General features: G+C 48.1%; 1 protein-coding gene across 2 annotated transcripts in view; it reads right to left on the bottom strand.

Annotated features, from left to right (window-relative positions):
• Positions 1 to 300: 300 nt before the first annotated feature.
• The window catches only part of PTDSS1 (phosphatidylserine synthase 1), a 101,287-nt gene continuing 75,684 nt past the window's right edge, over positions 301 to 25,903 (bottom strand). For both annotated transcript variants that reach the window (XM_044293202.1, XM_044293200.1), the window contains 7 exons: positions 25,619 to 25,760; positions 19,901 to 20,013; positions 18,149 to 18,214; positions 15,682 to 15,781; positions 14,498 to 14,566; positions 13,533 to 13,599; positions 301 to 2,612 (listed from right to left, as the gene is read on the bottom strand). In XM_044293202.1, the coding sequence (XP_044149137.1) occupies positions 2,524 to 2,612; positions 13,533 to 13,599; positions 14,498 to 14,566; positions 15,682 to 15,781; positions 18,149 to 18,214; positions 19,901 to 20,013; positions 25,619 to 25,760 (646 nt within the window). In that variant the 3' untranslated portion in view covers positions 301 to 2,523. The remainder of the gene's footprint in view (positions 2,613 to 13,532; positions 13,600 to 14,497; positions 14,567 to 15,681; positions 15,782 to 18,148; positions 18,215 to 19,900; positions 20,014 to 25,618; positions 25,761 to 25,903) is intronic.

Genomic DNA, 25,903 nt, shown 5'->3' with positions numbered 1-25,903 from the left:
GACCATGTTCATCGGTCACATGGCCTATGTGCAGCTCAGTCCTATTCAAGTGAATGGGGCCGAGCTGCCATACCAAGCACAGCCACTAATGCGATGGATGGCGCTGTGCTAGGTAAGCTGTGAGGAGGCTACGGCACTCACTGCATGGGCAGAGTTGCCTGGCGTCGGACCCCCACTGATCACATACTGATCATCTAAGGCCCAAAACAAGCCTAAACATAAAGGGTTAAGGGTAATTATATTATTTGTGACTCGCAAAGTAAGATGCATGTAAAAAAATAAAATAAATACAGGACAGACTTTTTTTTTCCCAGTAACAGTTTAATCTGTACCCGAATGATTAGCACAGTGTTGATGGCGTACACACAGCGGCTGGTACCAACTCCCATCTCCTCCAGATTATCAAAACGGCAATTAAGAACCCACTCAAGATTGTGGCAAACAAATCAATGGAGATTGCAGGACAGCTTCTGGAGTGTATTTTGGCATCTTGATGGTGATTTCTCCCACCAGACTGCTCTCTGGAGACTGAGGAAAGGCTATTGAGTGAGCAGAAATGTATTAACATCTAGAAAAGATATGATGGCTGGAAACACGTACAAGTGACAGGATTGCGAATGGAAACACGTAACACTGGCGGAGGAGCTTTGGCCGCCTCAGTTCCAGACCACTTTTAGAAACCGAGGACACTTTGTCATGTTTGGCTTGCGGTGTCTATGTAAGAGCTTAAAGTAAATTTCCGCCTTGAACATTATTCTAAACTAACTAGGTTGAAAATTTAGCGCCAATTAATTTAAAGGGGTTGTCTCACTTCAGCAAATGGCATTTATCATGTAGACATTACTAATGTATTGGGAGTCTCCATATTGCCTCCTTTGCTGGTTGGATTCAGTTTTCCATCACATTATACACTGCTGCAATCCAGCAGCAGTGGTCGTGCTTGCACAGTATAGAACAGGGATCAGCAACCTTCGGCCCTCCAGCTGCTGTGAAACTTCAGTTCTCAGCATGTGAACTTACTCGGCTGTTCTTGTAACTCCCACAGAAATGAAAGGAGGCTTCTGGGAGTTGTAGTTTCAGAACAGCTGGAATGCCAGAGGTTGCGGATCCCCGCTATAGAAAATAAATGGCTTATGCACGGTCCCATGGTCCCGACCACCAGAGAGGCCGACGCCTTTGTCTATAGTGTGCAAGCACGACCACTGCTGCTGGGATTGCACGGTGGTCGTCACCCCTGGATATAAGCAGTGTATAATGTGATTGAAAAATTAATCAAACCAGCAAAGGAGGCAACATGGACAATTACAATACATTAGAAAGTGCCTTGTATTAAAAGCCGTTGGCCGAGCTTATCAGATCAGTAAGAGTCTGACACCCGGCACCCCCGCCGATCAACTGTATGAGGACACGACGTGTGCGGTGTGCACGAGACGTCTCCCTGCTCTCTTCCTGTGTGCTGCTGGATGTCTATGGGACAGCAAGAGAGAAGGTACAGGGCACGTGCACACTGCGCATGCCGCCTCCTCGTACAGCCGATTGGCGGGGGTGCCGGGTGTCGGACCTCTGCCGATCTGATATTAATTACCTATCCTGAGGATAGGTCATCAATATAAAAAGCCAGGACAACCCCTTTAAACTTTGTCTACATGATAAATGCCATTTGCTGAAGTGAGACAACCCCTTTAACATACCTTGAAAGGGATCAGAGCTTTGCCTTTTCTTTATATAGAATCGCCGACACATGTGTAGATTTAAAAAATGTCTGCCTGCAGCTACCACTAGGGGGAGCCCTCTGCAGTTATTTTTAAAAATCCTTTTCTCTGCAGGGGATTTGGAACTCTGTATCAGTATCCGAGCTCCAATCGCTAAAATGACACTTTGTCTCTTACATGCGCTGCATTAAATTTTTTTTTTTTTTACACAATATTAAAAGCAAAATGGAAAAAGGTGAAGTTACAAAAGCAGGTGCGGTCTGCAGCCTAGTTAGATAACGGCAAGACATGAGAGCGCCATCTCCCTTGACCGTTAAAAAATAAATAAAAATAATAATTTTTTAAAGCAGGACATCACACTGACTGCATGTGAAAATTACAAAGAAAGCAAAACCAACAGAAACGTCACACTATACGGTAGAATAAATGCCCATGTAGGGCAGAGCATCAGCAGCGATCAAAGTCAGCAAGAGGCAGACCGATCGGTCAGAAAGAAGCAGCACGTCACAAAAAAAACTTTGCAGGTCAGAAACCTTACTGATGCTCTCAGCCGTGCAACATGGTGCCCGTCACTGGGTGGACTATGAAACCTATTGTCATTGGTTATACGTTACAGTAGGATCCAGGGTCAGAATGGCAAGAATGGTTTGGAAATTCACAGTCACTCAGGATCCTTGACTCACACGAGCCACAAGAGCTGCATCTTTCCGATAACGCGTCCGTCCTGGTGCCTTCTTCGCCGTCGTACACAGAGTAGCAGCACCAGGTTCGGCTTGCACACCTGTATTAAGGCTTGCCTCCATTCTCACAGTTATTTCTTTCCAACTCCATTGGTGACTTTGCCCCTGCGGTTCTTTCTCCTGGACGTTGTAGTACTTTCATTGTGTCTCGCTGGAATTTCTGTTGGAAAAAAAAAAAAGATGGCAGATATTAAAAATGAGAATCAAACATCTAAGTTAAAGTCCCTTTCACACCAGCGAGTTTTCCGCGCGGGTACAATGCGCGAAATGAACGCATTGCACCCGCACTGAATCCTGACCCGTTCCTTTCAATGGGTCTGTGCGCATTTTTTCAACGTATCATTTCTGCGTTGCGCAAGAATCACAGCATGTTCTATAGTCTGAGTTTTTCACGCAGCTCCTGGCCCCATAGAAGTGAATGGGGCTTCAGTGAGAAATGCATTGCAATCGGATACAATGCGTTTTTCACCGATGGTTGTTAGGAGATATTCTTTGTAAATCTGAAAACACTAAAACGCAATTGCAGACAAAACTGACTGAACTTGCTTGTGAAATGGTGCGAGTTTCACTTTACGCATCCAGAGCCGATCAGTCACGCTCGTGTGAAAGAGGCCTAAAGGCTACTTTCATATCTGCGTTTTTGCTGGATCCGTCATGGATCAGGAAAAACGTTAGGATAATACAGCTGGCCACATCCGTTATGAACGGGTCCAGTTGTATTATCTCTAAAATGGCCATGATGGATCCATCACTAAAACCATTGTAAGTCAATGGGGGACGGATCCGTTTTCTTTTGTGTCCGGGAAAACAGATCTGGCACCATTGACTTACATTGTGTTTCATGCCGGATCCGTCTGGCTCCGCATCCCATGACGCACTCAAAAACACAGCTTGCAGTGTTTTTCTGTCTGGCACGGGAACGCAACCGAACAGAATGGAATGCATTTTGGTGCACTCCGTTCCGTCCCTATTGACAATGAATGGGGACAAAACAAGTGTTTTCCTCCGGTATTGAGATCCTATGACGGATCTCAATACCGGAAAGGAAAAATGCGGATGTGAAAGTAGCCTAAAGCAGACAACCTAAAGCTGAACCTACAGTAGTAATGTGTGCTAAAAAGAAGACGATAAAACCACACAACACATTTTATAGGGTAGTTGTCTTATAGTAATACATTGTACATTATTAGATCGCCATCTACTGGCAAGCACAAACAATGCTTCTGAAAGAACAGGGATTACTTGAATTTGATTGGGGATTCCTACTAATAAGACGCCTTAACTCTTTCAGCCTCCAGCGATTTTCCTTTTCATTTTTTACTCCATGCTTTCCCGGAGCGATAACTTTTTTTATTTTTCAGTTCACAAAGCCATATAAGGCTTCATTCACACATCCGCAAGTGTTTTGCGGTCCGCAAAACACGGACACCGGCGGACCGCACATGCCAGGCAATTTAATAGAAATGCCTTTTCTTGTCCGTGTCTGCGGACAAGAATAGGACATGTTCAATTTTTTTGCGGAACGGAAGTGCGGAAGCGGACAGCACACTGTGTTCTGTCAGCATCTTTTCCGGCCCCATTGAAAATGAATGTTACCTTCTCCAGGTCAGTACAATTACAGCTATACCACAAATCTAGTTTTTCTTGTGTTTTAGTACAGACAAAAAAAAAAAAAAAACTTTTGGGAATTTTTTTTCTTTTCATCCCCATATTCTGGCCCCCATAACATTTTTGGCCAGCATCCGAGCCGCAGCTTTGGCGGCTTGGATGCGGACCCATTCACTTCCTATTCTTGGAACAAGAATAGGCAGTTATATTAAAGGCTATACGCGCCGTTCCTTAACTTACGGAACGCACACGGACGCCATCCGTGTTTTGCGGATCTGCGGTTGTGTGCATGTAGCCTTACAGTTATGTTCACAGAGCTGTGGGGGTGAGGAGGGCTCATTTTTCTGCAGAACAAGCTGTAGTTTTTATTGATAACATTTTGGAGTGTGTACGACTTTTTAATCACTTTCTATTCAATTTTTCTTGGCAGGTGAAATGACAAACAAAAAAAAATTGTGAGTTTGATTTTTTTCTGTTACGCCGTTCACCATACACAATAAATATTTTTATACATAAATAGGGCGGGCATTTTTGGACACAGTGATGCCCATGATGTTTAGCATTTTAATTTTTTTTTATTGTTTATCTTTTTTTTCTTTCTAGGAAAAGGGGGGGGGGGGGGGTGTGATTAAATTTAATTTAAAACTTTTTTTTTTTTTTTTTTTACATCGCCCTAGATGACTATAACATGCAATCATTAGATTGCATCTTGTATTCTATAATGCATATCTATGCATTATAAAATACTGGATTCAGTATATTCCAAAGCAGTGCTGCCACCTAATGGCCAGCATTGAAATATACTAGCAATCGGCCTGTAAGCCTTTTACAGGCCTAGGCCTATTACTAGTACAGGCCGCCTTCCCCGATCTCAGCCAGGAGAAGGCAGCCCAGTCCAGGAAGCACGTCTCCCAAATGCCATGCACACATTTGAATACGGCATCTGAGGGGTTAAATATCGGAGATGGTCATTACCGCCAATCGCAGACATTAGCCCCAAGCCTCTACTATGTAAAACAGCAGAAACCCTGCGGTTATGGTGCCTGCGAGCGGGTGTAATCTTTAAAAGACCAGACTTCCGCCATACATGTACTGCTGAGGTCCGGAAAAGGTTAAAAAGAACACCCTCAGAATACTGCTGCTTGTTTGTCATGCTACTGATCCAACTGTGGGTTAGGCCCAATGGCACTGATCCACGTGAAAGCACTGGGGGTCATAGGCCCTTTTTTGTGGCATGGGTTTATACATTGTTTGCTGTAATATCTGTGTTGCATAAATTACAGTGTGGATACCCCTTTGAAAATAATGAGGTGGACTATGAGAAGATTATGTGCGGATTTCGGGGCAGAACACCCACCCCAATCCCCTATAGAAAAAAACAAGATTTTTGTGAACTCACCTGTAAAATCTCTTTCTCGCGTAGTTCATTGGGGGACACAGCTCCCACCCAGTGTTCTGTTTGCCGCACATATTGGCGGTTGGTGGGCCATTATGGTCCTCAGTTCTGGTTCATTCCGACTGAGGTTTGTCAGTTATTGGTTGTTTACTGTATTTTCCTTATTGATTTTTTTTTTTCTCCTACTCCTATTGCTTGGGCACAAACTGATATGCTCTCTCCAGGCTGGAGGGGGTATAGCCTGCAGGGGAGGAGTTATCACTTCTTAGCCTAGTGTCGCCTCCTAGTGGCAGCAAGCAGCTATACCCACGGTCTGTGTCCCCCAATGAACTACGCGAGAAAGAGATTTTACAGGTGAGTTCACAAAAATCTCGTTTTCTCGCTAGTATCATTGGGGGACACAGACCGTGGGACGTCCTAAAGCAGTCCACGGGGAGGGAAACAAATCACACGCCATGGAGAAAAAACGCCCTCAAGAATGCGTCATCCGCTGCCGCCTGCAAGATCTTGCTGTCTGGAGCAGCAACAGTTGATGTCTAGAAAAGCCCCCCGAAAAACTCAGTGAACTTGCCGGAAGACCAAGACGCTGCCCTCTAGAAGCGATGCCTGGAGTAGATGAACCCGAGAAGTGACGACCGCTGGTCGGCCAGGCCATCACTCCGCTAGGAAGCAACCGTCAGGCAGACATCCCAGGAGAAAAACATCCCTTTGGAAGACGCCAGCTATGACAAGGACCTCCAAGAAAATCAGGCAGAAAACCCATACAGAGGAACGCGCCAACGCGCCAGATATGGACCAGCAAATCTCCGAGGCCAAAATAGATGGCTGATGGAGAGCCCGCCCTTAAAATACGAGGGAGAAAGAAGAGAAAACCATTTCTGAGACGACCCGGAAAGCGGCGACCTTCCGCCAGAAAGAAAATTCTGGGCGGAGCACTGCCTGATGCAAATGACGAAGGACAAATTGACATACAAGAAGAAGAAGAAGCCGTCCCAGAGGGGGGCTTGTTTGCTCCCGAAACGCCTCCAGCGTTCCACAGATCGCAGGGGCGAAGCCGGTTGTTGACCACAACTGTGGAAGCGGAACCAAAAACCAGGTTCGCAGGATCCTCCTCTGGGTAAAAGAAACCGGTAATGGAAAATCCCATAAGTGACATATATTGACCTCTGGGCAGAGACCAAGAAAAGAGAATACTCTCCATGGAAAAAAATAGATCCCGGATTCCATAGCTATACAACCCATTGCCACCGGTCGAGACGACCGAAGGGAAAGCTGGTCAGCCATCCAGCTAGAGGAAGGACAGGAAAGAAAAAAAGGGGCGTTCCGTTCCAGGAACGAAATCCCTACCAGTGGTGGCAAAGTGTGACAGACACCCGCTCAGCCTGGCGTGGGGGGACCGTAGTCCACCCCCGGAAGGAGCAGTGAAAGGAATGACCACCATCGCTTGATGTGACACAGAAGTAATCATATCAGAAGGAAGGTATCGCTGTAGTGGTAGACGAGTGCCACAGGGACTAAGCTACCCAGTCGAGCGCACCCAAAGTAAGGTGCTGATAGCTATGGCATTTACGCCAATGCAAAACCCGAGTTGACGACACAAGAACAATAGGTGTCAGAGCAACGGACAACTAACAGTAACGACGACCATTAAGAGGTCAGGGCAAAAGCCCATTGCCATCAGAGACTGGCACTTTACAGAATCTCTTTGTAATGTAATACACCCCTGAGGAGGAGCCCATACCAAGGAAGCCACCAGAGTAACTCAAAGGCCACACTCCAGCCGAGGAGGAGGCCACACCGTACATGATACCAATCCCAGAGTCAGAAGAAACCGCCGTCTGACGAAGGAACTGCGCAATAGGAATGTGCAGTAGGAACCCTAGCACGTAGTGGAGATGCAATACCCCTTGTACAGTAAGAGTTACAGCCTGCTCCTCCCAGCGTAAAACTGAGGGAGAGGCCTAAGGACACCCAGAAGTAGCATTGAACCACGCTATCTCAGTCAACCAGAGCCATCCTGAGGCATGCCGTCTAAAAAGGGAGCAAAACAAGAGCAACTGCCGAAGCAGTGTCAGGGTAGAACCCCTATCTGAGGGGCCTGACCCACTGCCGCGAGTTCGATCTCCGGCCCTTGCGAAAATTACCCCTGCTTTTTGTCAGAAGTGAGATCTGAACCCACGCCTCCCTTTGGTGACCTGAACACCCCATATACGGAAGAGATTAACTCTTGAGTCTGGCACCTCAGACCACTCGCCCATCCTGACTTAGAGAACACGCCGTAGTAGCCAATGCAGAATGCCAGCAAAACACCCTCACCTAATAAGGAAGAGTGGTGGCCCAGAATACAGAGTCAGTGCAACCTTGGGCTCGCTGGATCGTAATCCCAACATTTGTATAATGGCGTGCACACCACACGTTGTAGAGGACCAATTTCTGACCGACCTGAACGGTGGAGGCCCATGGGGATGGGAATCTCTAGGGCACCTGAAGTGTTGCTGAGCGACCCCACTAAGAGAACAAAGGACGACATATCCGCGCCCACGACCAGTACCAGAAGAGACGGGAGGATACAATATGGGAGCAGCCCCATTATCCATGTACCACTAGATGAAGAGTACCAGGCACCAATGGGAACGACTGTTGCCACGGTCCACCTGTGAAGGAAGCCAAGGTATCTAGTGTCATGGCTTAGTTGAATGAAAACATGCATAGATGCCCAGTGATTTCCTGTTAGACGTAGAAGGGGGTAATGCCATGACTGTTGAATATTATTCAGTGGTAGCGCAATCCTCCGTCAAGGAAAGGAGGTAGGGAGATAATCAGAACCGTATCCAACGGTAGTGTAGTAACCCCCTCCGAGGGGGTAACACGTACTGTAAGCACTGCACTAAATGGAAGTGCAACTACTCCACCTATGAAGGGGAGAAAAATATATAGGAAGTACTGTATCCTGAGTTAGCGCAAGTTCCTAACCTATGGCAGGGGGTAATGCACCCAGCAGGAATTGACACCAATGGTAGAGAACTACACCCCTATGAAAGAGGATAATGCATACGAATAGTCCCGTTCCCGGTGGGTAGAGAATTCCTCCACCTATGTAAGGTGGTAATACTAACAGTAAACATTGCCACCCGCTATAAAGCCATAACGCCTCCTATGAGAGAGGCTAATGCATAACGCCAGAACTGTACCCAGTGGAACAGCAAATCCGTCAACAACCGAAAGGGGGGACGCGAATGGCTGGCACTGACCAGTGCAAGTGCAGTCAGTCCACCTGTGGAAGGAGGAAATACAAAGGGTAAGTACTGTCTCCAGTAGTAATGCAAATGCCGCCTAAGGAAGGGGGCAATGCATACAATCAGTACTGCTGGTAGTATAGATGCAGACTAGAAGATTCATATCAGAGTCCGCAGAACTGTCCCCTGTTCCCTCAGAACCAACCCCTGTCAGAAGTGAGGGTTCTGAATGTCACCCTAAAGAGGAAGGGTGGAGGTGCGGTGGAGACCGAGGAGGAAAATGTCCTGTTTGTGCGCAGCTCTACCTCTCAGCATCTAGCCATGGCAGCTGCAGGCTGTGTCGGCGGTGATATAACCATCAAACCACCCAGGAGGTGGAATCGGCATCCCTACATGACCGCTCCTGGATTGTGTGGGCGGCACTCAATCAACCCACGACCCAGGAGGGTGGATTAGGAACTGCCAGAGGTCCTCCGTTGGATTGCGCATGTGGATTAACAACCAAATGACCCAAGAGGGTGGATTGGGAATCCATCAGCTGTGCTCCCCTGGCTTTGTGCAGGTGGAGTACAATCAACCAAACGGCCTCAGCAGGCGGATTGGGAATCCTTCAGATGTGCTCCCCTGGATTTGTGCAGGTGGAGCATTATCAACCAAACGGCCCCGTGCAACCAAACGGCCCCGTAGGGCGGACTGGGAATCCTTCTGATGTGCTTCCCTGATTTGTACAGGTGGAGCATTATCAACCAAACGGCCCCGTAGGGCGGAATGGGAATCCTTCAGATGTGCTCCCCTGTATTTTTGCAGGTGGAGTAATATCAACCAAACGGCCCCAGCGGGCGGGTTGGGAATCCTTTAAGATGTGCTCCCCTGTATTTGTGCAGGTGGAGTATTAGCAATCAAACGGCCTCAGCGGGCGGATTGGGAATCCTTCAGATGTGCTCCCCTGTATTTGTGCGGGTGGAGTATTATCAACCAACAGCCTAGCGGGCGGATTGGGAATCCTCCAGATGTGCTCCCCTGGATTTGTGCAGGTGGAGCATTATCAACCAAACGGCCCGTATGGCGGATTGGGAATCCCTCAGATGTGCTCCCCTGATTTCACAGGTGGTGGCATATACCTCAGACGACCCAGAAGGGTGGTCTGGAATTCCTCATGTGTGCCTTCTCAACCAAACAGCCCCGGAGGGCGGATTGGGAACTGTGAGCAATCCTCCCCTGTCCGGATAGGACATGGGCCCAGTCCCATACCCCACCACCAGGGTGGACATGCCGGCAGGAAGGGGTTAGGGTCAAATTCCTAAATTAAGGTATTTGGCCTGCAGAAGGGGACACCGGATAATCCAGTGCAGATCCCCTGTTCCCTGCAAAAAAACGACTTGCCATAAAGGGTTAACCCAGCTCAGAGGACCGGAGGCGGAGCTCAGCGGGCACCTGGGGGAGGAGGGACAGCTAGTCGGGGAGAATCCGCGCCTAAAGGACGAACCTGCCCCCTCCATAACCGGAATGAAAGTTGCGGCCTAGTAGGCCGCAAAGCCGGGACATAAAGTTCGGCGCACAGCCGACCGGGCGGTACCGCCGGCCGGCTACCACAGCAGGACTTGAAAAGCCACGGCCGATACCCCCTCCAGATCAGTGGGCAGATGTGTCCGCTCGCTGCGGGAACCCATCCCGTGGCCGCAAAAAACTGCACGGGCTGAGTTCCGGTAGGCCCGAAGAGAAGCCGGGGCCTAAATTTTGGCGCCGGCCGGCCGGGAAGTGAAGTGACCGGAGCGGTGCTCTCAAGCGCCCTGGCTGAACACCGGCCGCGGGAGCTCACCCCGCAGGCCGTATAACTGGACCAGTGCCGGCTGCTGGCGGAATATGAGGAGAACCCAGGCCCCCAGTATGGACAGAAGCCCAAAACCTACATTGGGGCCTGAGGTAATGTGGGGCCCTCACCAGGGAATGGCCCACCTGAGGAAAAAAGGTCCTCCATCCATGATGAGGTGACCAAGGAGAAGGGGAAGGGAAAGGGGGGTACTTACCCAATGCGGACTACTCACCCCATCTTCATCCTCTTCTCTTCACCCTTTCTCAGAGTACCAGCAGGGTCACCTCTTCAGCCGCTGGCACCCGAAGTGGCAGCAGACTGGAATGGCGGAGGGTCTCGCCGGATTCAGGTGACCCCTTGGCTGGCGGGAAGCAGGGGAGCTGGGCTGCCCTGGTCCACTTTCGCTTCTTGGGGAGGGCGAGCGGTGAGGGATTCCGACATCGGCCTTGCTCCCGGGGTAGACAGAGTGGCTAGGCGACTCTGTTTCCCCAAACCTAAAAAAGGAAAAAGATAAAATAATAAAAGTAAGCCGCCCTGCAAAAGCAGGGAGGTCTGCCTCCTACGACACTAAGCTAAAAACGGATATGCTCTCTCCAGGCTGGAGGGGGTATAGCCTGCAGGGGAGGAGTTATCACTTCTTAGCCTAGTGTCGCCTCCTAGTGGCAGCAAGCAGCTATACCCACGGTCTGTGTCCCCCAATGATACTAGCGAGAAAAAAAACTGTGTGATCATACCCTACTGGGATTCAGCCAAAAATACAACCATTTTAACTCTATAGGCCAATGCAATCTTCTGTATTAGGCCTCATGCACACGGCCATTGTGCAGCCGTTCTGTGCATTGGGGACCGCAATTGCAGTCTCCAATGCACGGGCAACTTCCGTGCAGTGGGCCGGACCCATTAAACTTGAATGGGTCCGTGGTCAGTCCGCACCGCAAAAAAAAAAAATGACCTGACACTCCGTAGTGCTTGCGGTGTTTCCCTGACTCCGTTCCGCATCTCTAGAATTGCGGACCCATTCAAGTGAATGGGTCCGTATCCGTGATGCACACGGCCGGCAGCCGTGGATTGACGACCCGCTGTTTACGGGCCGCCCGACGGCCGGCCTTACAGCTACATACCTTTCAGTTATACAGTGCCGTAATAATGCAACGTGTAGCACCTGTGTGTGTCCATGCAGGCTCCATGCACACAGCTCTGCAGAAATTGAACCTACGCTTGCATATTAGGGAACTTCTGTATAGAAACATTAGTTCCCCTGTATATCTATTACCAGATTCACTCTGGGGGGCTTTCTCATAGTCACATATAAATTAATTCCCGAGTGACAGCGGCAGATTAATATACTATAGGTCAGTGATGGTGAACCTTTTAGAGACCGAGTGCCCAAACTGCAACCAAATACCCACTTATTTATCGCAAAGTGCCAACACGGCAATTTAACCTGAATACCAATATAGTATATCTTCCATGTACTTTATCATTTAGCTATAATAGCTTAATAGCCTACATTCAGTGCGCTGCCTGTGCTGTTCATAGTGCGTCCTGTGCTGATGAATGGCAGGAAAAGTCTAAAGCATACTTAGTATGCCATAGACATTTTCCAAGGCGCGGGTGCCCACAGAGAGGGCTCTGAGAGCCGCCTCTGGCACCCGTGCCATAGGTTCGCCATCACTGCTATAGGTTGTCTGCTGCTTCCATAAGCAGTTTATCATTTGCTGTTAAAAGGAGTCTGCCAGCAGTTCAATCGATGCAAAACTTCTGACAGACATAGGTAGGTGCAGGGGACAGGGAGGTGACACACACATCAGTCACTACTTTTAGTGCTGTAAAAAGGAACTTTGAATGCTGAGGGAGATGCTTTCGGAAATGCACCAAGAGCGGGCCGGCAGGCTGCAGTGCTTCGGAGAGGAGACACCATGACACACTGCACAGAGGGGAGGCTCAGGCAATACAATTACAATGATAATTAAATATGATTTGGAGCACATGGAAGTGTTAAAGGGCATCTGTTCCATTTGTACCTATGACACCGGCTGACCTGTTACATGTGCACTTGGCAGCTGAAGGCATCTGTGTTGGTCCTATGTTCATATGTGACCGCATAGCTGAGAAAAATTATGTTTTAATATATACAAATGAGCCTCTAGGAGCAACGGGGGCGGGGCTGTTACTCCTAGAGGCTCTGCTCTCTCTGCAACTGCCGCAGTCCTCCACTTTAATTGACAGACCAAGACATTGAAAACTTCATCACACCTGATCCTGTCAAAGTGCAGAGGACGCAGCAGTTGCAGAGAGAGCTGAGCCTCTAGGTGTAACAGCCCCGCCCCCGTTGCTCCTAGAGGCTCATTTGCATATATTAAAACAATTTTTTTAAGCAATGCGGGCACATATGAACATGGGACCAACACAGATGTGTTGTGCACATGTAACAGGTCAGCCAGTGTCATAGGTGCAAATCTGCTGATGGATTCGCATTAACCCCTTCGCGCAAATTTAAGTTGGTGGTCGGGTATTTAAAAATGGCCGCCCACTGTTTTTAAACAGCAGACCCCTGGGACTAATGTATGCAATCAACAAAGTCAATTACACACATTTAACCCCTCAGATACCATGGTCAAATGTGACCACGGCATCTGGGCAGTCAAAAACCGTGAGCTCGCGCTTCTGGCTGTGCACTGGCTTTCCCTAGCGAGGATCACGGGAGTCAGATGATGTGTGCAGCAGCCTCTGTATTCCTAAATGATATGTGGCTGAGAACCTGCCTGTGGCAGACCGGCATCCGAACCTCCGTAATGGACTCAGTTTATGCTGATAGATAGCATAGCAATGAGACTGTAGTTCTATCCGCCATAAAGGGGCCTGTCCGGACAGCAGCACTTATTTCAGGGAATTGCTGTATAGTCAGTCTCCTAATACATAACTGTAGGTTCACGTTCAGTGACCTTGCTCGTTACATATGCATATTTGTCATGGATTATTGCATTACACCGTCCATAGTAGTAATAAAAGTAGATGGACACTTACCCGTCTTCTCCATATGTTGCCAGGGAATATCAGTATTATAAGTGCTGTCTTCACATTCAGAAAAGCTCTGGAAAATAATCAGTTCCATATCACACAATGCTGGTAGATGTCACAGACAAGCACCTATAGACTATTAAATGGTGTATGAGACCAGAGACATCCACAAGTCCAATTCTCTTCTTGAAGAGAAGATCAATGAACCTGATCATGTAGATAAGAGATCAGAATAGTTGTATACTCTGTGGGGTTCCGACCGCTGGGACCTAACACCAATTGCTAAACTAAGCCCAAAGTTTTGCTTTGCCTAAAGGGGTTGTATCATCATAGACATTGGGGGGCATATCAATAGGATATACCCCCAATGTCTGATAGGTGCAGGTCCCAGAGGTGGGATCCATCTGTAGAATGGAGCCCACAAAGTGTGAAGGAGGGCGCAGTGAGCATGCAGATCCACCCCCGCCATACGGGTGGCCGCACATATGCTTTACGCCCCCCTTCACTTTGTGGGCTCTGATCTACAGATGGTTCCCACCTCTGGGATCTGCACCTATCATGGGTTTCGGGTCCCAGAGGTGGGACCCACACCTATCAGACATTGGGGGACATGTCCTAGCGATATGCCCCCAATGTCTGAGAAGATACAATCTCTTTAAGAGACATCATAATGGCCAATTAGTTTCCCAAGTTTGACAGGAGCCAAAAGGGGCACTGCATTTGAAACAGCGGCATAGTCTTTGTTTTAGCAATTGATGGAGTTTACAGCAGTCGGACCCCAACTGATCAAAAAGACATCGCTATGCCATAAACGTGTGCGATTATAAAATGCCTAACCAGCATGGTACAAGCAATAGTAACACATGTAATACTTATGTATTGGAAGAGGAACTCCAGCTAAAAGGAGGTTCTGCCATGTCACTCAGACCTGTCAGAAGGTTACATTGGTCGGGGGTCCATGATATCTCTACCTTTTGTCGTTGTCCGCAATATTCGGCATACCACACCATTCCATAGAGGCAGAGGAAAGTTGTAATCGCCTACAATGGACACAAAAGAATTAAATTTAATGTTCGTTCTAATCAGAGCTACAATCAAAATATCAAGTCATCCAGTATCAAACGTTCAAACCGTAAACTGCTGAAAAGGTAAAAATACATTCAATAATATAAAGGGGGATTTAGAGAAGTTGGAAGTTCAGAGAAGAGGAAATTGAGGAGAAAAAGGTTATACGTTAGAATTACAGAACATAATAAAACTAGGGAATCGTAAGCTGAAGGCTACCAAACAATGCCAGGTGGCTGCTGCCAACGTAATAGGGGCATAGAAGCATGTGACAGGTAAAAGTCACCAGAGAGACCACACAGTGTCCAACTTCTCATACTACATTGTTTATTGGGTCATTGATCCACGGATTTACCCTAATAGCCGTGTCTGAACCGCCCCCCATCTAAGGGACAACTGGCAACTACCTCTTATAATAGGTATAGCACAGCATAATAAGCGCAGGTCAATGATAGACAAGGCTACTGGGGCTCATTTGAAGGGCCTTTCATGCGGGCTGAGGCAAAGTGAAGATCCTAATAACAGGCGTTCGTCCACTCACTCCGCATACTGTCTGTGGCACATCTCTTGTTTACAATAACTTGCCACCGAACAATTATTTTAGGTGCCACATGAATGATGTGATCATCTGACAGACAACCATTTTGCACATTTGCCAGGTGTTCGGCGGCACCTTTACCGGGGCCACTCATCAGGAAAGAGAACACCCGATAACTGACCCTCGAGTCATGTAAAAGTGCAACTGCCCTATCCACACTTAGAGGGGTTGTCTTGTCAAAATCTCAATTTCTTAAATACCCCGTTATGGAATTCTGTTACTGTCCCACATTCAGGCCCCTCATATATTAGCCAGAAGACAGTAACCGCGCGTTTCCCTTCCGTGGAGGAGTCAGGCGTATCCATACATTTCAGCACATGGATGCTTCATTTCTCGTGTGGAGGCAATGCAGGGACACTGAGCCCTTCCAGATTCCCTCACACGTTACGGAGGAGCTTCCTTCTGTGAAAGGTCAGCTGTACCCGTGGGAAACGTACTGAATGATTGGGATCTGCTCATAAACAAGTGGAACAAGCGCGGGCTGAAACTTACCACACACAGCAGCCACAGTACCACATACAGCAAGTGGGTCTTGGAGAACAGATCCTGCCCAAACTTAATACACACTATTGCTTCAAGGAAGGCAATTGCCCTGTAAAAAAAACAAAAAACATAAGGGGTTGTCCACACTACAGATCAGCCATCCTCAGCTTGGTCATCAATATCAGACTGGGGGGGTGGGATGGGGGGTCCGACTGCCTGCAGCCCTGCCTATCAGCTGTTTGGAGGGGCTGTGGGGCTCGGGGAAGCTGCATCCTCTATTGTCTACCTGCACGCTGTCTTCATTGTACCAGCAGCAGTGTAAGTGAATGGGAGAGGAAGCCGTACATACAGCTATGCTGACGGAAAAAATAAATAAAAATGGTATGGCTCTTGGACGGCAGGGAGGAAATAAATGAATTAATTAGATAACAAAACTAGCTTGCATTGAAGGGGTTAATGACAAAGCATTTTTAAGGATTTTGTTAATCTGCACAGCACATTGCAACTTTTATCTTTCTGTTAAAGCCGTATTAGAGATTTTTTTGGGGGGGAGGGGGAGGGGGGGGGGGGGTGGCAAGCTGTGTTTTTCAAGGATACCATTTTGGGTAGCCTGTTAGGTTGTGCCTAAAGCAAGCATCCATGGATCAGTGGTGGAAACGCATTCTTGGGCTGCTGAGGTTACTAAAGGTCCCTTTACTAATTATCGGGGGATGAGTGTTTCTAGAAAGGCTCGTTCACGAAAATTGGCCTGTGTAAAAGATGTCGGTCATTGCTCCGTGTAAAAGCAGCCCTAATCTCTGCTGACAATCAGGCAATTATCGGGAACATTTAGTTGCCTGAAACATTGGTCCATGTGAAAAAGCCCCATCCTCTGTTTAACCGCCTATATGACGTAGTCGCTACTAACCACGGCATCTAATGGGTTAAATGTCTGGAATCTGAGTCATCTCCAATCAAGATAAATGCAACAGAATGTCAGCGGTACATTACAGCTGAAACCCGTTGCCATCCCAGCAACATAACTGTATGTCGAGGTGCGCAAAATTCTCATCCTCTCGACTCACAGCTTATTTAGCCTTCCTTTGTAAGGAATTAAATCACGGAATGAAGCCCCCGATCCCTCACTTTCTTTGTAGACCCCGTCCTGTACTGCACTTGCCATCCTGTCACTTCCAGTGCTTCCATCCGACTAAACTGCTACTGTGTGTGTTGAAGGTCCAGACAACCTGAGTTCTCTAACACTTACAAAATATGCTGGGGTAGGGTTGTCGCGATACCAAACTTTTGATTCAATTTCAATACCATAAAAAAGTATTGCGATACTCAATACCATGCACAAAAAAATAAAAACACAAAAAAAGCTGTGTGCACTGTGCATTTCATAGAACACCTGGCCTGGCCCATAACAGAACACTCCTATCCTATTTTTTTTGGGGGGAGGGAATGGTGACAAAAAAATGGCGAATCGTGTGTTTTATTAAATTTTTTCCCCCTGTTATAGCATTCAGAGAGATATTTTTTCGGAGTTGGCGATATGTTTTATATGTAATATTGGGAAAGGGGGCGATTTAAACTTTTAGTATTTGGTGTTTTTTTTACTTTTTTTTTTTTTTACTTTTTATTTACTATTAGCCCCCTTAGGGGCTAAACCCCTGGTTCTAATCAAACTGATAGAGATCTATTAGGGTGAATAGGACCTCACACTCTCCCTGCTGCCCTGTGCATGGTGCACACAGCAGCAGGGAGCTTACCATGGCAGCCAAGGCTTCAGTAGCGTCCTGGCTGCCATGGTAACCGATCGAAGCCTCGCAATTTCACTGCTGGGGTTCCAATCAGAAGCTGCCACTGTGGCCAATGAAGATACTGCGGGGACCCTGTTCTCACTGCCACCAATGACTTTAATATGGGGGGGGCGCACTGTGCCACCAATGATTATTATTTATAATACTGTAATACTACTGGGGTTGGGGGTGGCGCACTGCACCACCAATGACAATATTTAACACATTAATTCAAGTGTAGGCTGCGGGTGCCAACGGCGGCAACTGAGGGGTTAATTGCAGCGGTTCGCGGAATCAAAGCGACCTGTCATAGAGGCCAGGTATGCGATACCGCCGCCGGCACCCTACACTTTAATGAATATGTTAATTATGGTCATTGGTGGCGCAGTAGCCACAGCCCCTCCTCCTCAGTAATATTGGTGGCAGTGGCAGCAGCGGCACAGTGGGGAGGGAGGGACTGCCTGCCTCCTTCTCACTGTGCTGCTGAAGAAAACATGGAGCGCACCGAGAGCGGCGCGTGCCATGTTCTCTAATTGATACTAGGCTGCGCAGCCTAGTATTGTTAAATAGTAAAACCCGGTATCGTATCGATTGGGTATGGATACTTTGATACCCGGTGCAACTCTATGCTGGGGTAGATAACTTATTGAACAGCCCTCGGTGCAGCATTTTATATACATGTACCAAATACTCACCCAAACACCCAGCACTGTGTACCAACTCTTTTGCATTGTGTATCGGTAAGATATGCGTAGTATTGCCTGTAAAACAAAAAATGATTGACAGAAGTATATTATACTAAAAGGGTTGACCAGGACTAGCAAAAATGCTTCACCGAACCCTTTCTCTCCAGACACAACACCGATCTTGTCCACACAGGCTGCGTCTGATATTACAGTTCATGGACAGGAGTGGCAGTATTTCAGGAAACACAGCAGACAGCAATATCTACAGGGGGCAAACACCACTGCCCCTAAGCTGAAAATGTAAAGCTATCCCCACACAGACGCTTTGCGCTCTCTCCTTAAAGTAAAACTGTACTTGGCAACATTTGCTATCCCAGTGAAATATCAAAAGGATTCGATTGAGGGGAAGGGGGGTCCGAGTGCTGAAACCCCTCACTGATCACTAGAACGAGGAGAAAGAAGCACTCGCACACAGTGCTCCCTCTTTTCGCTGGTAGCAGTGGTTACCCCGTCTGGCCATCTCAACTGCAAAAGGAGGCTAAACGCTGACCCAATGTGGTGGCCCAATATGGAAACTGCCCAGCAGGCCGGCACTCTGCCGTTTCTCTGACTCCCATTGCAGTGAATGGGAGCTACTTAAACAGAGCAGCAGAAAGAGCTCCGCAGCTGTTGTGACTACCAGAATAGCCTAATGTGCAAATTCACTGCAATGGGAGTGAATGTCTATAAGCCAATCTCCTCCAGCGAGGAGAGACCGTGCTCTATGTGAGCGCTTTGTACTCCTTGTTCTAGAGATCGGTGCGGGTCTCAGCACTCAGACCCAAACCGACCTAATCTATGTCACTACGACATATGCCGTTTTGCTAAAATACTGGTACATCTTAAAGAGGCTCTGTCACCAGGATCAACCCTGTTAAATCAGACATACTGTACTGCCTGGCAGGGCGCATCACGCTGATTAAAAGCGGGGCAGCCAATAGCAGGCCGCGACGAGAACGAGCCTCAGTAGCGTCACCCACGAAGCTAGGGAAGCTCGTTCCCGTCGCGGCCTGCTATTGGCATCCCAAACCCGGATGTTTTCATCCGCGAGACGGGGAGATGCAGGTACCGGGGAACGAGGTAAGTACTATCTGTGTGAGGGGGCCCGGGCAAATGGGGGGACTTTATAGAACTTGGATAACCCCTTTAATCCCTATACCGTTGTAGACCGCTGGGAATCCTCAGTATAGATCATCAATATCAGATCAGCGGGTTCTACTCCTGGCATCCTCACAGCTCAGCTGTTTGAAGAGGTGGAGGCGCTCGTGCGAGTGCTGCTTTCACTTCAAAATTACCGGAGCACCGTCTCCTTTGTAAAGGCGGCACTGTGTAATTGCATCTGCTCGTCTAATTCTAGTGAATAGGATGGAGCAGTGGTAATTACACTGCACCGCCTCTACAAAAGAGACGGCACATAGGTCATTTTGAAGAGGAAGCGGTGCTCGCACAAGCGCCGCTAGCTCTTCAAACAGCAGATCAGTGAGGATGCCAGGAGTAGGACCCTGCTTCGCCTCTTCAAACAGATGATGCACAGAGGTGCCAGGAGTAGGACCTCCGCTGACCTGATAGGTTATCAATATCTTAGCACTGCACAACCCCTTGAAGTAAAATATCTGGTAGTGTTCATGTGTCACAGGTTCTTCTACTGGATTTATCTTTAGAAATGTCATAACAATCTCCGGGGGGGGGGGCATGAAGGTAAGAGATATGCACTGGCATTACCTGACTGTTGGAGCTGTAATGATGCCAATGAAGAGAATCCGGCAATAGCTCAGCGGGTGACTGGCTTGGAATACAAAGATATGTTTTAAGAAGAATGTATTGAGCTCCGTCAGCTGGAAGGCAGAGAAGAGACAAGGGAAATACTTAACATATTTATTTAAAGCGACCCTCTACATTTTGGTAACTTCTGCAATAAAATGATTTTGCAATACAGTAGATTCTTATTCTTATGATCCAGAATTCAATAATCTAGAACACTGGCCGTAACGTCAGGCTGTTCAGTGGTCAGTTCTTATTGGTTTCCTGTCTGCCCGCTCCCCCATCTCCCCTCACACCATGGCATTACCAGCGAGGTCCTCACTGAGAACATTACTGCCCCCCAGTGATCAGAACAGCTCTTGTCTGTGTCCAGACTACCATGGCTATTAGATGTTCTCTGACTCAACATAACAACCTGTTTTAAAACTGAAGTAGCCCGACGATGAGCCGAATACTGCGGTGTGGCCTAAGAAACCCAGAGCGATCAGCTGATACTGCGGTGGGGATGCTCCAGGTCTCCGTAAAGTACTCCAGCAGCGCCGGCTGCAGGTAAAATGTAGCGCTGCATGGAGGCCATTCAGGACAAAAGTGGTTGCTCATCCAACCAGTCCAGTATAACAGCTTTCTACTATTGCAAGATCCTGAATGAATATTAAAAGGGAAGGTTCACCACCTTCAGATAAAGACGAGTCTGGGATCTGTGACCCTCTGCGATGGCTAGAAAGAAGGAACTAGGAGGCTCCAAACATTGTGCCCCTTCATCTTCTGACTACTTGCGTGTTACAGGTCCTACAAGATTTTGACCACAGACTTGGAAGTTTGTAGTTAGAAGTTACATTGTGGTCAGGGGCGTCGTCCGGTCAAAACATTCAGGCTTGAGCCCCAGTGCCCCGAATGTTATGCTGGCCTGGTAGCATTTCTTTTTTTATTTGGCTATTCCAGGGTCCTTTAATATTGATTGGACCTGGGCAACCCAACACAGATCATCCCCCCACCCCCCCTTGTACTTGTTCCGCTGATCCGCTACTTGCGGGCTGCGCGGGCATGAATTCAGTCACTTCGGTGCGCAATCCCGTCCTGCGGTGCGTGATCCTGCGAGACCCACCGCAGGAGGTCACGGGTCTTGCGAGATCACGCGCTGCAGGACGGGATTGTGCACCAAAGTAACTAAATTCATGCCCGCGCAGCTCACTAGTAGCAGATCAGCGGAACAAGTACAAGGGGTGTGGGGGGGTGATCTGTGGGGTTGCCCAGGGTCCACTCCCATCAATATTAAAGGGCCCAAGCAAAGATTTCTGCAGTGGTGAGGAAATGAAACATAACAGATATTGGAAAGTTACCGAATGCTGTATTATATAATGACTGCAGTCTGCAGAACGGCACTTCATTTGCATAAACCAGAACACCCCTTTAAGCATGCCTTTAATGTGCAATTTCAACACAGTGGGCTTGTGCCCCGGATGTTTTCAGACCCTAGCAATGCCCCCCTGATTGTGGTCCCTTCGTTCTAGCAATTATCAAGGGGGAGAGAGCAGAGATCTCCACAGATGACATTCTCTGACATAGCTGTGATTTACATTTTATTTTTTTAATGTGTAGGGGCAGTGATAATTAACATTTTTGCAATATACTTTAGTTACTGAATTTGTACATTTCTATTAGAAAAATCATTCTGAAGTAACCCCTTAGGAGCGCCCTCTAAATTAGTGTTACTAAGGAAAGCCTGTCCAAGCTGACTGCTGCGGCCCTCACTGCCTCTACTAATAGAGATATATACCTTCCTGGCTGTGATCTCCACACTGTTAGCGGGGAGCGCTGACAGTATACGTTCCCTCCGTATACCATGTAACCAGCTGACGGGAGATGAAGGACAGCGGGCAGTCAGCGCTCTCTATTGAGAAGGCAGCTGTTCTACACTATAGGGACAGTTATAATATACCGTGTCCCTTTTTCACTGCCCTCTCAATAGAGAGCGCTGTCTGCCCGCTGTCATTCATCTCCCGTCAGCTGGTTACATGGCATACGGAGGGAACGTATACTGTCAGCGCTTACCGCTGACAGTGTACAGATCACAGGAAGAAAACAATTATACATACATACATACATACATAATCATATATACAGTATTTTCCTGCGTATAAGACTACTTTTTAACACATGAAAATCTTCTCAAAAGTCGGGGGTCGTCTTATATGCCGGGTGTCGTCTCATATGCCGGTATACAGCGTGCTGAAACTTACTTCCTAGCCGGACTGGAGAAGCTGTCCTTCTCCAGCTTCAGGGACAGGCGCCCTCTAGCTGAGCCACCGTGTGCTGCATCCCGGCCAGCCGCTCCTGAAGCAGCCCCCTCTCCCTGCTCTCAGTAGTTCTCTCATGCCGGCAGTATCACATTGCAGACTACCGCTCAGATTGTCCTGAAGACAGGGAGGGCTGGGCAGGCAGGGAGAGCTGACCCACCCAATCCAAGCAGGCTTTGTACGCAGTGTGCACAGAAAATACCGGTACATCGCTTGCCGTGATTGGCTGGTTGTTGTGTACTGGGTTGGATTGGCGATTCTGAGGGAAGGCAGGGGGAAGCAGGAGCATCTGCACTTCAGCCAATTCTAATGTTGGTACGGTGGATCTCTAATGAAGTTTGGTGTGCATCTTATCTGGGGAGCAGATGCATGTGGTGGTTCATACAGTCCAGCACCAGCATCTGTATCTGTACATACAGCACCAGCACTAGTATCTGTACCGGTTCATACAGTACAGCACCAGTATCTGTACCGGTTCATACAGTACAGCACCAGTATCTGTACTAGGGCTGCAGTAAACGAATATTTTTGTAATCGAGTATTCTATCGATTATATTTCTCGATTCATCGAGTAATCTAATAAGAAAAAGCTACTTAAAATAACGTACGTAATTAGGTATGTATAAAGTTATTGGTTTGAAGGGGTTAATAATTTTATACATGCCTAATGCCAAGGTGCTTCCATTAACCCCTCCAAACCAATAACTTTATACATGCCCATTGGGTTTGGAGGGGTTAATGGAAGCACCTTGGCATTAGGCATGTATAAAGTTATTGGTCTGAAGAGGTTAATGAAAGCACCTTGGAGGTGCCTTCATTAACCCCTCTCTAAACCAATAACTTTATACATGCCAAGGTGGTGCTTGCAGCCTCCATTAACCACTCTCTCTCCATCTGCCTCCCCCCAGCCTCTGATCTGCTTGCCCCCGCCTCTGATCTGGCCTCCCCCCCCCAGCCTCTGATCTGGCCTCCCCTCCCTCCCCCCAGCCTCTGATCTGCCTCCCTCAGCCTCTGATCTGCCCCCTCTGGTAACGCAACCCCCCCCCCCCTCCCTCCCCAGTATTAATCATTGGTGGCAGTGGCCACAGGGTCCCCCTCCCCCCCCCCCCATCATTGGTGGCAGTGTCGGTTCCGATCGGAGCCCCAGCAGTGTAATGCTGGGGCTCCGATCGGTTACCATGGGAGCCAGGACGCTGCTTAAGTCCTGGCTGCCATGGTATGTTAGTAGTGAGCAGAGAGCAGCGCATTATACTCACGTGCGCTGTGGCCGCCGGTCGCTCCTTCTCATAGGTCTGTGCGGCGCATTGCTAATGCTGTAAGCATTAGCAATCCGCCGCACAGACAGAAGAAGGAGCGACCGGCGGCCACAGCGCACGTGAGTATAATGCGCTGCTCTCTGCTCACTACTAACATATCATGGCAGCCAGGACTTAAGCAGCGTCCTGGCTCCCATGGTAACCGATCGGAGCCCCAGCATTACACTGCTGGGGCTCCGATCGGAACTGACACTGCCACCAATGATGGGGGGGGGGGGGGGGAGGGGGACCCTGTGGGATATGGCCGGCACATTCATTGGTGGCGCAGTGGCCACAGTCCCTCCCCTCCTCTCTTCCCCTCCTCCTCCTACTTGGTCTTCAGCGGCAGCCGCGCACAGTGGGGAGGGAGAGACTCCCTCTCCCTCCTCCTCCTCCCTCAGCTGTGCTGTCCGCTCAGTCCTGCCTCTCTGGCTCCGGAGGACACGGAAGCGGTGAGTGAGACGCTTAATTTCACTCCCGCTCCGTGATCACGTGATCTGAACGATTCCTCGATGCAGGGAAACTGCATCGATGAATTTTTTGACTCGATTTATTCGAATAATCGTTTCAGCCCTAATCTGTACCGGTTCATACAGTACAGCACCAGTATCTGTACCGGTTCACACAGTACAGCACCAGTATCTGTACCGGTTCATACAGTACAGCACCAGCATCTGTACCGGTTCATACAGTACAGCACCAGCATCTGTACCGGTTCATACAGTACAGCACCAGCATCTGTACCAGTTCATACAGTACAGCACCAGCATCTGTACCAGTTCATACAGTACAGCACCAGCATCTGTACATACAGTACAGCACCAGCATCTGTACATACAGTACAGCACCAGCATCTGTACATACAGTACAGCACCAGCATCTGTACATACAGTACAGCACCAGCATCTGTACATACAGTACTAGTATCTGTACATACAGTATAGTATCTGTACATACAGTACAGCACCAGCATCTGTACATACAGTACTAGTATCTGTACCGGTTCATACAGTACAGCACCAGTATCTGTACCGGTTCATACAGTACAGCACCAGCATCTGTACATACAGTACAGCACCAGCATCTGTACCGGTTCATACAGTACAGCACCAGTACATACAGTACAGTACACAAATGGCTGACAGTCAAGACCCCATCATGGCTCTACCAGCAAGAAAGAAAGAAATATGAAGCCAGTTTCAAACTGTTGTAGACTTTGCCATGGAACATAACAACTGCGCTGCTGCAAGACAATATGGAGTAACAGAAAAGATGGTTCGGGACTGGAAAGCAAATGAAAAAGCATTAAAGGGTATGCCAAGGGGCAAGTGTGCATTAAGAAGAGGCACCCCACATTGGCCAGAACTCAAAAAACATGTAGCAGACATGGTGAATGAGCATCGCCAAAACGGTTATGTAGTGACACAAAATAAAATACGTTTGTTTGCACTTCAGTGGCCAAATCTAACCCAGATCACAGCAACAGATCTAAGGCCACTGCATCCTGGTGTACTAGAGTCTTGGAAAGGCATAGTATGGTACTGAGGCAAAAGACGAAAATTGCACAACAATTACCTGCAGATCTTGATGCCAAAGTAAATAGCATCGGAGGGGTAGTCTTATACGGCGAGTATAGCCCAAACCCTATATTTTAACTGGAAAAGTTGGGGGTCGTCTTATGCGCCAGAAAATACGGTATATATATGAGACACACACACACCAGTTTTAGGGCTATATAGGATAGCAGTCAGCCTGGAGCGCGTCCACAGTTCAGTGTGAAGAAGACAGCCATTCCTTAGTAACACTCATTTAGACAGAGCTGCTAAGGGCCACTTCAGAACAATTCAGTAAATAAAGTATATTACAAAAATGTTCATTATCACTGCCCCTACAAAGCAGTTACAGAAGGTGAATCCTCCCTTGAAGGCTGTGGTCACAGCAGCACCGTCTCAATGGCTGTAAATATGCGTCAGTGACGGGAAGAGAGAGGAAGCTGTAGGGGGTTGTCAGAGATTACGGCCAAGTAGACCTTGCACTTTTTTTCTATAAACCAAAGCGGCCATCACTATTAGGACTAGTGCACTTACCTGCCAGATGATCATGAACAGATACACTCCAGCCACTCTTTGAAATGAAGATTTAGGGTCAAACCAACGCACATAGATCCAGCTGGCCGGCGTAAATTGCAGCACAGCCCTCTTTATTTTCCCCGTGGTGGTGTGAATGTCTCTGAGAGAGAGAAAGGTAGGTTACATGTGTGAAAAACATTGGTGGGTATTTCCCAGACAGAGATAAGACTGAGAATCAACCGTGTAAGAGCAGCCCATTACAGGGACTACTACTAGACCCAACAGGACAAAAAAAACATGACT

The sequence above is a fragment of the Bufo gargarizans genome, chromosome 5, assembly GCF_014858855.1.
Source record: "Bufo gargarizans isolate SCDJY-AF-19 chromosome 5, ASM1485885v1, whole genome shotgun sequence".
NCBI classification, from domain to species: Eukaryota; Metazoa; Chordata; class Amphibia; order Anura; family Bufonidae; genus Bufo; species Bufo gargarizans.
Note: the sequence above shows the minus strand (reverse complement) of the source record. Positions and strands in the feature narration are given on the sequence as shown.